At 45.1% G+C, this 13,616-nt stretch overlaps 1 protein-coding gene across 6 annotated transcripts in view; it reads left to right on the top strand.

Annotated features, from left to right (window-relative positions):
* The window catches only part of MOB3B (MOB kinase activator 3B), a 219,217-nt gene that overhangs the window by 162,836 nt on the left and 42,765 nt on the right, over positions 1–13,616 (top strand). For all 6 annotated transcript variants that reach the window (XM_086414931.1, XM_086414930.1, XM_086414929.1 and 3 more), the window contains one exon: positions 6,785–6,987. In XM_086414931.1, coding sequence (XP_086271057.1) covers positions 6,785–6,987 — 203 coding nt within the window. The remainder of the gene's footprint in view (positions 1–6,784; positions 6,988–13,616) is intronic.

The raw sequence follows: 13,616 nt of genomic DNA on the forward strand, positions 1-13,616 counted from the left end.
GCGGCATTAACGACTGGATGGAATATCTGCCAGCTGCTTGTGGAACTTTGGATGTGCAGGGACATTCTCTCGTGTCCCTTTGAACCCTGACTCTCCAACCCTCCACCGCCCAGCTTCAACCAAGCGCTGTCACAGGCCAGGGGTCTCAGCTCCAAGCATCTGGCTTTCTCTCCAGAAGAAAAGAGTGGAAAAAGCATGAAAGCTAGAATGGGTAGCATCTACCTCAGAAATTGCCACCTGGGTCTTGTCTGACTCTGGGACCGCAGTCTCCCCTCTGTGGCCCTATCATAGCATCTCTGCACTCCCTGAGGGACTCTCTCCTTTTGCAGCTTCCATAATAGGATAAAAGAAAAAAGACACAAGTCATTTAAACAACTTGCTTTTTTTTTCCCCCAGAGGTGCCTGAAGAGGATGGATTGAATGGGGCATTTGGTGACTTAGCAAAAGGGAGGGGAAAAGGGGGGATGAGGAAGGAAGAAAATGGACTAAAGCTCAGAAATTACTGGAATTTTTATTCAATTTTGTTTGGGAGAAAGGAGATTTACTGAGTCAGAGATAAAAGGCAAATCCGAGTAGAGCCCCAGAGAAATTATTGTATTCCATGCTCGATTTAGCTCTCTAGCTCAACATGGCTTGGAGATCATAAGTTCTGTGGTTAGACACATTCATAAACTCAGTAGGGCTCCGTCAGATGCTGGGTCCCTGCCGAGTACCAGGTCCCCACCAGCATCAGAAGCAGAATGTGAGGCTGCCTAGTCAGACCTTCAAGAGGGGCTCCCAGCCCGGCGGGCTCACCGCACCCTCTGCCTTCATGCCAACTCTCTGGCCAGCCTCCTCCTTGGCCTGACCACTCAGCAAACTCTTGTCTTGCTTTGAGTCTAGTTGTTGAGCAAATTCCTGCTGGAACCACATGTGAGTGATCGGTTTGGGATTCTGATTTCCACCCAGGCATCCTGCCTGGGCTGACTCAGAATCCAAGCTCAGCCTGGTTTTGTGTTGTTGCTGCTGCTGCTAAGTTGCTTCAGTCGTGTCTGACTCTGTGTGACCCCATAGATTGCAGCCCATCAGGCTCCCCCGTCCCTGGGATTCTCCAGGCAAGAACACTGGAGTAGGTTTCCATTTCCTCCTCCAATGCATGAAAGTGAAAAGTGAAAGTGAAGTGGCTCAGTCATGTCCGACTCGTAGCGACCCCATGGACTGCAGCCTACCAGGCTCCTCCATCCATGGGATTTTCCAGACAAGAGTACTGGAGTGGGGTGCCATTGCCTTCTCCAGGTTCTGTGTTAGGCTCACTAATTCTGTTTGCAGAGGTCAAGCCACATCACTTGCCCCAAGGCCATCCTTGTCCTTCCCCAGACAGCTAGATGTCTATCACCTTTTTGCAGAACTCATCTGAATGCATCTCGTTTCTAGCCAGTTTTTAGGAATCTGACATTTCCCAGCTTGAATCTGAGACTCAGGGGAGGCGCTGAGATTAGTCCATGCTTATGAATCATTTAGAGACCTATAGGTCAAAGGTTGTTTGCTATGATCCATGTGTACCTGTCCAAGATTATTGTTGGAAGATTTGTCTGGGTTATTATAAGACTAGTCAAACTTTAACTCCAAATCTATGTAGTCTATTCCGGTTGAGACTGCTGGTTAATATTGTCTGGTATTAACTTTCTAATTGAGTACAGTGACTGAAATTTAACTATCACCCCCCACCCCTGAAACAACTATATGGAAAGGTAAAGAAGGGAGGTTTTCATGATGAAAGGAGGCGTTGTGGAGTTTTTCTTCCCACCCTCTAGGCTAGATCAAAATGTTCTTCATCTCAGAGCCCTCCTCCCTAGAAGATCATTGTGCAGCCTTCCATGTGAGGACCCGATCAGGTCTCTGGGAGAAAGCTATCATTTCTGCTGTAGGCTTCTTTCCTCCCCCAAATAGGAGATGATGGATTCACATCTCGACTAAATAAGACCACTGCTGTCTTGTGGCTCAGTTTTGATTGATGAGTATTCCCTATCTAGCCTTGTGCCAGGTGCTTTAAAACATAGAATCAAAGTATAAGACAGCCTCTTTGTTCAGAGAACTTACAGTAATACAAGACATAAATATGAGAAATATGTAGAAAATAATGCAAGGCTGAATATAATCCAGGGCCTAATCGAGTGCCTACTACTCTAGTTCTTTGCAAAATGATGCATTAATACCAAGACTGCCCTCCTGAAAATACATGTGCAGGAAGAATTTAATCCAAAAGTATGTTACAAAGACTGTTTGGTCCATGCAATACTAAAACTTAACCGTTCACGAGAGTGCTTCCTGTCTGCAGAGTATTAGTAAAGCCTTTTCCATGTGTGGATTTAATCCTCACAACAACCACCTGAGCTACAGATAATATTCACATCCCTGTTTCTTTCACGATGGGGAAACTGTGGGTTAGACATACTAAGTTGTTTGGATGTCACTGTCTTGTTACTGGATAATAGAGCCGGAAATGGAACCTAGGAAGTCTGGTTACAGACTTTTAAACCAGTTGCTATTATAGGTAAAAGGAAGTTCCAGAGTTAAATAGGACTTTTGACTACAGGCATTCTCAGATCCTTTACTATGGTTAGGTATATTGCAAAGTTTTATAAAAAGCATTTTTAATAAATATAAGGTCAAGTATAGCTTCTAACCAAGGATCTCCCAGAATTAGTCTTTTTTAAGACAGACCTTGGGAAACACGAAAGTGGAGGGTCCCCAGTATCTTATGTACTAAGAGAAGCTGAAGGAACAAAAGGAGGTGGTTGGGTACAGTGCTGAGTGAGTCAGTGGTGCCCCATGGAACACACAGGCTACCCTCTGCCCAGAGCCTTGCACGGCCTCCTCAGCTTCTGGATGACATGGTAACAAGCCCAGTGTTCATGTAAAATGGTTCATTAGCCTTTCATTCTTCCTACTGCCAGCTTGCATTCATTTAAGACAAGCAAACATTTTTTGAGCTCCTTCTACAACCCAGGTACTGAGCTAAGTGGAGGTCAAAAAATGATCGTCTCAACAGTGAGGGTCCCTATGCCATGGAGCTGTAGTAGACGGATGCCAAAGGAAGAGCCTGAGTCTTGTTCAGAGCCAAACTCCTCCTCTACCTCCTGGGCCAGGCAAACACTTTAACTGAGCTAAGCCACAGTTACATTAAACAGACAAACACAACACTGAAATATCACTGCCCAGGGTTTCACTGGGAATACATCACAACACACATACACATATCAAGACTCTCTCAGAGTTCAGTTTTGTGTGGCTGTTTCGTGGGAATTGGGGTTTCCTGGTGGCTCAGCGGTAAAGAGTCCGCCTGCAGTGCAGGAGACACGGGTTTGATCCCCAGGTTGGGAAGATCCCCTGGCGAAGAAGATGGCAACCCACTCTAGTATTTTTGCCTGGGAAATCCCACGGACAGAGGGACCTGGTGGGCTGCAGTCCATGGGGTCGCGAAAGAGTCGGGCATGACTTAGCAGCTAAACAACAAAAAGACAAACTGGCACAGCTGAAACCTCCCGCCCCCGGCCATGTCCCCTAGCAGCTGGTGAAGGGAAAGGTAAGTGCACCTGAGGAGGCTCAGGCTACTCGGGGAGGAAGGGCTTGGGAGCTGGAGGTGTGTGCAGAACCCCAGAGCAACAACTCCCGATTTCAGGGTGCTGGGTCCTCATAGACAATCCTGGATCCAAAGCCCTCCATTCTCCGCTGGCTCTGTGACCTGGGGCAGCCACTTAATTTTCCAAGTCGGTTTCCTCATTTGCGAGATGGTAACAATATCAGTACCTGGACTTGTTAAGTGTTAGTCGCTCTGTCGTGTCCAACTCTTGGTGACCTCATGGACTGTAGCCTGCCAGGCTTCTCTGTCCATGGAATTCTCCAGGCAAGAATACTGGAGTGGGTTGCAATTTCCTTCTCCAGGGGATCTTCCCAACCCAGGGATCAAACCTGCATTGCCGGCATTGCACAGACTATGGTCTGAGCCACCAGGGAAGCCCAAGACTTCAGCGCTCAGTAAATGTTGGCTTTTACTCTCAGTCCCAGATCCATGATCTAAGGCACTGGCCAAGGAAACGCATCTTTCTTGGGGCAGCAGAGTATTAGCTGACCTCTTAGTACCTCGGAGCTGTGGCTCCAGAGGGAGTGGATTTTTTCACCCTTCTCTCCTCACCCCTTTCCTTTTTAAAAAATTATATATCTGCACCACCAAAAAGTAACCTTGAGATGCCTCATTACATTTAGCCTTTAAGCTGTGCTTTTATCCTTGGCAGAGAGTCACATGCCAGACATAACCAGATCTGTTAGATTTTATTTGTTTATTTGGTTGCGTGGGTCTTTGTTGCAGCATGCAGGATCTTCATTGTGGCACACAGACTCTTTAGTTGTGGTTCATGGGCTTAGTTGCTCCGAGGCATGTGGGATCTTCCCAGACCAGGGATCGAACCTGCATTCCGCTGTATTGCAAGGCAGATTCTTAACCACTGGACCCACTTGGCAAGTCCTAGCTCAGTTGTATTTTAGAATCAGACTGACTTGGTCCGAATCCCAGCCCTGCCACTGTTTACCTAAGTGGCCTGGAGCACGTTCATCTGTGTTGGTGTTATTCACCGGTGATGCAGGACTAGTAAACCCTACATCACAGACACGTTGCCAAGGTAACCCATGTCAACCCCTGATATTGTCTCAGTGTTGTTAAAGGACTCCCCTTCTGTTGGGAATATTCTTGAATGTGGATGAAGGAAGAGTCCATCATCTCTAGGCCTCAGGCCTCTTTGAAGGCTCCAGATCCTCCCCGAGCCTGGCAGCAGTGGTCTTCACCAGCCCCTTTTCATCAGAGGAAGCCATCCATCAGCTCTGGGAGGGGCAGCCCTCCATCTTGTCCCAGCTTTGCCTCACCCCACCCCTAAATACCAGCATCTGTTGCCCAGTCAGCTGCCAAGCTGTGCCCCAGTCTCTCCCTGTGGTTCATTTGATATGTTGCCATTTTGTTCTAGAAGAAAAAGCCAGTATCAGTGCCGGGTAATGGGGAGGCAGACCCTGCCTCGGCCAACTGCCAGCTGTGTTTCATCTCTCATCCCCACCCAGGGGTCCCAGGCGATCCCATTACTGATGTCTCTCACCAGACAGCTGCAGTTAGGACCCAGCAGAGGCACGGACAGCAAAACTCCAGGCTTCCTGGGGACGAGGGACATGCCCTGAGCACCGCTCTACAATTCTGCTGAAAAGCAGGTGGTCATGTCTACCTTTTCCTGATAAGGGCTCCCTTATAACAACAGCTAGATGGTCCAGATTTTAAAAAGCAGAGAGATTCGCGGGGTGGTGCTTGTCATTTCCATTTAGCAAGCTCTTACCACGTGCTAGGCACTGTAGGAGGATTTTAGACATGTTGACACTCTCCTGGCTATTTAAGAAAGGTTCTATTTTCTGGGTATTGCTTCTAATCCTTACAACAGTTGGTATTTTCACCCTGCCTATGGAAAAACTGAAGCTCAGAGAGGTTAAATAACTTGCCTGTAGTCATACAGCTGGAAAAGGAGCAATACAGGAATTTAAAGGCCATCTGACTTCAGAATCTATGATGTCACTACCTAAGAACTGTGTAAATAACGAGAGCTTAAGCAGTGTTTGAGATGGAGAAAGAAAGTGGGCTTGGGATGCTGCTATTTGTTGCTCTGACCAAGCTGGGAGTGGTGGTCATCAGACAGGAAACCTGCATGATTCCTTTGACCACCCACCCAGTCTGTGTTATGAACAACAACCTCCAACTCTCACCTTCCTCAAGGATAGGAGGTGACAGTAACTGTCAGGCAAAGTTTCCATGAAGTTTTGTTGCATTTTCACACCCCAGAAACAGTGGATCTCAGGAAAAGTTTAGATCAGAATTTGCAAACTGGTAGTTTTCAGGACAAGTTATCCCTGGTAAGATGTTTTGTCTTGACCTGTGGTATATTTTTTTAACTTCAGGTTAATTGCTATCATTTTACTATGATTATTATTATTATTGTTCCCTTTGGCTGCAAGGCATGTGGGATGGCCAAGGTATGAATCTGCAGCCCCTGCAGTGGAAGCTCAGAATCCTAACCCCTGGATTGCCAGGAAAGTGTTGATATCATTTTTAAAAACAGAAAACCAGATAATTCACATAGAACCCCAGATTTCCGAATCATCTTGAAGAACCAGAAGATCTAGCAGCCCCAGGCCCCTGTCCCCACATGGCCACCACCGGCTGAGTTGTGCACTGACTGCTTCCTTTGATGAGAAGGGGCTTTCACATGGCCACCACCGGCTGTGTTGCGCACTGACTGCTTCCTTTGATGAGAAGGGGCTTTTGGATTTCTGCAGCCCCCACCCGTCCCTGATATTCGGTGTCAGGAATGCCAGTCTCCCTGGAGCATCACCCTCCTCCTGCCAGTTTTCCTACATTAAAGATAAGAGGAAAAAGAACTTTCCTGGGCTCTATGAAGTGGGAAAAGTAAAAAAGAATACATGTTTCAAACTAAAAATCATTAATTGTGCATGTCTGTGTGTACCAAAAAGATACCACCAAAGAAGGAAACCTGACCCTCTTCCTTCATTTGTTTCTTTTTCCTGATCGTTGGCGTTTGAATTTAACACCATTTTGGCCACCTTTTCAGGCCGTGTCCAGTGCAGTTGCCCACGTGGGGCGCATCTGCAGGCTGGCCCGGGAGACTAGTCCTGGGCTGGTCTCCCGCCTGAAGCATGTGCTCGGGGCCCGCCAGAGCATCCCCATCATGCTTTTGTTCCCTCTTCCCTTCTCTAGGTGTTCCCTTCCCAAAGAACTTCCTGCAGATCTGCAAGAAGATCCTGTGCCGCCTCTTCCGGGTCTTCGTCCACGTCTACATCCACCACTTCGACCGGGTCATTGTGATGGGTGCCGAGGCCCACGTCAACACCTGCTACAAACACTTCTATTACTTCGTCACAGAGATGAACCTCATAGATCGCAAGGAGCTGGAGCCCTTGGTAAGTGTCCCCGTGTAGTGGCCACACCCAGGTCACCCCAGGAGGTTGACCATTTGTCACAGAACACTGCCATGCCCCTGCTCTGATGGCCGGCTGCTAACTGGAAGATTGCAGAATTGGGCAGGATTTAGGGGTCAGGTAAAGGTCAGGATATGCCAAGATGTGCACAGCATTCAGGGGCTGAGATTGTCATGGTTTGGGCCAGAGGGAGTAGCTTTTTAAAAAACAAAAAAACCAACTTTTTCTTTTTGAATATTTATTTGGCTACGTCTGGTTTTAGTTGCAGCATGCAGGCTTAGTTGCCCATGGATGCAGCATCTTAGTTCCCTGACCAGGGATCAAACCCTCATCCCATGCATTAGAAGGTGTATTCTTAACCACTGGACCACCAGGGGAGTCCCAAGAGTACCTTTAATTCTCTCTTACTTATTTAACCCCGTAAATGGGCATTTTGAGTTCTGTGTCATCTGCTACGGAGGTTTCCAAAGAAGGTAATAAACATTTCTTCAGTTGGTGAATAAATATTTAGCACCTACTGGGTGGCAGCTGCGAGACACACACAGTTAAGTTAAGCTGTCTTTGAGTAGCTTTTACTCCAGGGAGAAAGAGAGGGGAGCCCAAGATGAGAATACAGTGTCGTGGGGACTTGGCTTTTTATACTGAACCTCTTGCAATGCAGTTTTAATGGAATATGTGAGAATTGAGAACACTTGGTTGAAAACACTTTACTCTTATTGTTTAGGCGAATGAGGAGTTCTTTTATTTTCTTTATAAGCCATCTTTACAGCTGGACTCAAACTGTGCTTTAGAAGTCAAGGCCCCTAAAAAACCCTGCATCTTTTGTAACATGTATCATACTATGGATACCCTCATCACAGCTATCTTTAACAGCTCTATTGAGTGCTGTCTTAGCAGTATAATTACAGTGCTTTATGGAAAAATCATGCTTTTTCTCTAAAACAGTTCAAAGTGGCAGTTTTGGTAAACATAACTGACAGAGTAACTAACTTTGATCCAAGTCCGCTTGAACAATGGCCAGAGTGCAGGGGCCAGGCTAGTCTTTTGCTAGCCTGTCTTCCTTATTCTTTATGGACATTTTATTTGTTTGTTTTCTCAAAGATTGATTGATTGATGGATCTAATTTTTTGACTGTGCTGGATCTTCATTGCTGCACTGGGGTTTTCTCTAGCTATGACAAGTGGGGGCTACTGCCTAATTCTGGTGCATGGGCTTCTCACGTTGCAGACTACAGGCTCTAGGCATGCGAGCTTCAGTGGTTGTGGCCCATGGGCTCATTAGTTGTGGCTCTCGGACTCTAGAACATGGACTCAGCTGCTCCCCAGCATGTGGGATCTTCCTGGAGTAGGGATTGAACCTATGTCCCCTGCTTTAGCAGGTGGATTCTTAACCACTGGCCCACCAGGGAAGTCTCACATGTTCTTAAAATATAGGTTATAATTTATGTCTGGTGAGGCCAGCAGATCAAGAGATGATGCCATTAAAAAAACAGTTTGTTTTACTCACAGATCCCCAAAGAAGGGGGCACACCACGGCATGAGAGCCAGACAGGAAGGACACAGGTTGGAGGGAAAGCATGGTGCCTTTGTTGTGGTTTCCCTGGGAAGGAATGGGCAAGGCAGGGTAACAAGGCTAAACATGGACTGATTTGAATCATTTCAGAAGGTTCTGGGGCAAAGGGGCTGCCCCAAGCTGTTCACCTGGCCCTAGGGTGATGAGAGAAAAGGAATTTTAGCCCTAAGTGTGAGCAGCCATAGAGGAGGCGGTTTGGGGAGTGGGCCCTGGATTGGTTAGTTTGTATTGACTGGTGAGTAAACAGCTCAAGGATGAGTTGGTTACTATCTCTAGAAATTGGTGAGTCCTGATCAGGGCCATCCCTCCATTTTTAGCAAGGCCCCGGATATTAAAGAATCAAAATACAAAAACCAGAAGGCATGTTTAATGCATGTTTAGAGTTCCTGTATCTGGCAAAGAAGACATTAGGGAATGAACAGATGTTTTATACATCACTTTTAGAGTTTCTCAACTTGAAATCTATTATTAATATTGTGCTTTGGAATACATGGCAGAAAGCATATTTTCTGTGCATCATTCAAGTTCTGGAACAAAGTAAGACTTACTGGGTCTTGTGTTATATCACTGGCTAAAGCATTCACTTTCTTCATTTTCTTTCACAACCACTTTCTAGAAAGCTCTTGGAAGGAACTAAATTGTCTCCAAATTCAGTTGGACATGTGGTGTGGAAAGAAGCTAAAACATATCATGATGGAGTTTTGCTCATTTGTAGAAAGGCTATTTTGAGTAAACAGAAAAGGTTGTGCAAATAGCAAAGGGAATTAAAAGCCTGGAAGGAATTGATAAAGCTAGTTTCAGGAAATGTCTAGGACAGAATGGACAGGGGTGGGTGAATGAAGAGACTAGAGCAAGCACTCTCATCTCCAAAACATAGGTCTGCTTCCGGGGAGTTTGGTTCACTTTTGTTCAGCTGATGTGTTCAGGTGGAGGGGGACACCTTCCCTAAAGGTGCTCTTAGAGGAAGAGATTCTTCCCAACACCCATGTTTGGGTTTCTCTGAGCCAAAGGAGCAGAAACACCATTTGGAGAGAGGAGAATGTTAATTTCTTCTTTACATATGGAAATATGAAGGTCGTTGTAAGATAGAATTGAGTGTAAGCTAATAAGTAGACGGAATTACACCTGACAGTTCAGCGGTTAGGACTCGGTGATTTCACTGCCAGGGCCCAGGTTCATTTCCTGCTCAGGTGCTAGGAACCCTCATTGCCAGGTCTGGTGAAGATTTCAACAATAGGCCACCCCATGTGCTGTTATTGAACTCAGCCTCATTCAGTTCAGTATAGTCACTCAGTTGTGTCTCTTTGCAAGTCCATGGACTGCAGCAAGCCTGGCCTCCCTGTCCTTCACCAACTCCAGGAGCTTGCTCAAACTCCTGTCCGTTGAGTCAGTGATGCCACCCAACCATCTCATCCTCTGTCATCCCCTTCTCCTCCTGCCTTCAATCTTTCTCAGTATCAGGGTCTTTTCCAAAGAGTCAATTCTTCACCTCAGGTGGCCAAATTATTGGAGTTTTAGTTTAAGCATCAGTCCTTCAAATGAATATTTAAGACTGATTTCCTTTAGGATTGACTGGTTGGATCTCCTTGCAGTCCAAGGGACTCTCAAGAGTCCTCTCCAACACCACAGTTCAAAAGCATCAGTTCTTGAATGATCAGCTTTCTTTATAGTCCAACTCTCACATCCATACATGACTACTGGAAAAACCATAGCTTTGACTAGACTTACTTTTGTCGGCAAAGTTATCTCTGCTTTTTAATATGCTGTCTAGGTTGGTCATAGCTTTTCTTCCAAGGAGCAAGCGTCTTTTAATTTCATGCCTGCAGTCACCATCCACAGTGATTTTGGAGCCCAAGAAAATAAAGTCTGTCACTGTTTCCATCGTTTCCCCATCTATTTGCCATCAAGTGGTGGGATTGAATGCCATGATCTTAGTTTTTGAATGTTGAGTTTTAAGCCAGTTTTTTCACTTCCTCTTTCAGTTTCATCAGGAGGCTCTTTAGTTCCTCTTTGCTTTCTGCCATAAGGGTGGTGTCATCTGCATATCTGAGGTTATTGATATTTCTCCCAGCAATCGTGATTCCAGCTTATGTTTCTTCCAGCCCAGTATTTCTCATGATGTACTCTGCATATAAGCTAAATAAGCAGGGTGACAATATACAACCTTGCTGCTGCTGCTAAGTCACTTCAGTCGTGTCTGACTCTGTGTGACCCCATAGATGGCAGCCCACCAGGCTCCCCTGTCCCTGGGATTCTCCAGGCAATATACAACCTTGATGTACTCCTTTCCCAATTTGGAACCAGTCCATTGGTCCATGTTCAGTTATAACTATGACTTCTTGACTTGCATACAGATTTCCCAGGAGGCAGGTCAGGTGGTCTGATATTCCCATCTCTTTAAGAATTTTCCACAGTTTGTTGTGATCCACACAGTTAAAGCCTTTGGCATAGTCAATAAAGCAAAAGTAAATTTTTTCTGAGATATTTGATCTCTGGTTCCTCTGCCTTTTCTAAATCCAGCTTGAACATCTGGTAGTTCCCGGTTCACGTAGGGAAGCCTGGCTTGGAGAATTTTGAGCATTACTTTGCTGGTGTGTGAGATGAGTGCAATTGCGCAATAGTTTGAGCATCTTTGGCATTGCCTTTCTTTGGGATTGGAATGAAAACTGACCTTTTCCAGTCCTGTGGCCACTGCTGAGTTTTCCAAATTTGCTGGCATATTGAGTGCAGCACTTTCACAGCATCATCTTTTAGGATGTAAAATAGCTCAATTGGAATTCCATCCCTTCCACTAGCTTTGTTCATACTGATGCTTCCTAAGGCCCATTTGACTTCGCATTCCAGGATGTCTGGCTCTAGGTGAATGATCACACCATCATGGTTATTTGAGTCATGAAGATCTTTTTCGTACAGTTCTTCTGTGTATTGACACCTGTTTTTAGTATCTTCTGCTTTTGTTAGGTCCATGCCATTTCTTTTCTTTATTGTGCCCATCTTTGCATGCAATGTTCACTTGGTTTCTCTAAGTTTCCTGACGAGAGCTCTAGTCTTTCCCTTTCTATTGTTTCATTAACAGTGCCCCAAAGTCTCTGAACCACCTGTCTTACTAGTCTCTTATGGTCCAGGAAAATATCCCCTCATAGTGTGTCTTCCCATATCTAGAGTTACACTAGTACAATCATTGATCTCTTATAGAACTATATATCATCATTATACCAGACATTCAGTTACACATATGGTAATGCAAGAAACAACAATTTTGTAAAGCAGGCAATATAAAAAATAAGTTAGCAGATGAGTGAGGTCATAAGTAAAAATATAAGTCAAGAACTTTGCTCCCCAGAAATAAAACAAACCAAAAAAAAACAAGCAAGTAGAGAAAACTTTCCTTTGCATCAGAACACTCTCAGTTACAGCAGACCCTTGAACAACACAAGTTCAAACTGCATATAAAGTCCACTTATACGCAGGCTTTCCTGGTGGCTCAGATGTTAAAGAATCTGCTTGCAGTGTGGGAGACCTGGGATCGATCCCTGGGTGGGAAGATCCCCTGGAGAAGGGAATGGCACCCCACTCCAGTATTCTTGCCTGGAGAATCCCATGGACAGGGGATCCTGGTGGGCTACAGTCCATGGAGTCACAAAGAGTTGGACACGGCTGAGAAACTAACACTAACTATACCTGATATACTGTATTACTGCACCATCCAAGGTTGGTTGAATCTGTGGATGCAGACCCATAGATACAGAGGAAACTTGGTCATGGAGGGCCTAACTATACACGAGACTCAGATTTTCAATAGCACAAAGGGTTGGGTCCCCTTACCCTCACATTGTTCAAGGGTCAACTGTATTTTCTACAACTGAAGAAGGGCCCCAGGGATTCGAACACCCAACAGTGCCAGGTGCTTGAAATCTGAGTCACAGAAAGGCCTGGGACAACCCAGTGTTCTAGAGAAGAACCTCTTTGGGGGCATGGGGAACAAAGAGTGATTGGATTGGCCAGGAATTATTAACAGTGGTTGTGAGCAAGAAGGAACACCAGTTTTCTTCCCAGAAGTTTATAGTTCTTTAAATTCTGCTTGAAACAGTAGCCTTCTTACCTGTTTTGTTAATTTTAATTACAGGGAGATTAATTGCAATGCTTGTACATATTGATAACAAGTGCTTTTAATGCTTAACTGTCTGAAATTAGGTATTCATTTCCCACAAACCAAAACCTGCAAAGTAACAGAAAATAATATTGAGGGTGTTTCTAAAGACAGTCATTATATATTTTCAGTCTGGATACTTAGCACAGTTCAGGATCCATTAAGAATACTGCACCGTGGATTGTTATTACTGAAATGAGCACTTTCAATAATTGACAGTGCTTGAACACGAACTTCCAATTCTACTATTGCCAGTTATTAATTTAATATTCATTATTAATTTAATATTTAATAATTTTATGATTTAATATGTTGACAGTAAAATCAGTCATATCAAATGAACACATTTTATTTGATTTGCATATATCAATTACCCTAGATATGCAAAGCAAGTTACCCAGATGTTCTCATTGTATAAAAAAGATAAGTTTTTGAGAATTGACAAATGCAGTCTAAAAAATACAATGAATCTCACTCATTTTTGGGCCCTTAAAGGATTATGAAGGAGTCAGGCATTTGGCTTCCTGTTCTAGTGCATTCTTTAGAATCGAATGCAGCTAGAGGCCAGAAGGGCAGCACTTCTCCGGCCAGTTTCCTTTTGAATATCAGCAGTCCCAGAGTTCCCACACCTCCAGTGGGACATTCCTAATGTCGTGCCTTGGGATTCCACAGTGTAGAACACTTAAACCCCACCTCGTGTTTCTTTCTGCCATGTTTCCGCCATGCACAGCCACACTCCTCTGCACCCAGAGCCCACTGTGTTGCTTTGTCTGCTGTGGGCCAGCTACCCCGCACGGGTTGTGTTGAGGGCCCAGCATCCCACAATGGTAGGAGGTTCAGTCTCAGACTGCTTAAAGACAAGGATCAGACTCTCTGGGTTCAAGCCCTG

This window comes from Bos grunniens, chromosome 8 (genome assembly GCF_055505025.1).
Source record: "Bos grunniens cultivar Pamir isolate PY7600 chromosome 8, Bosgru_T2T1.0, whole genome shotgun sequence".
NCBI lineage: Eukaryota > Metazoa > Chordata > Mammalia > Artiodactyla > Bovidae > Bos > Bos grunniens.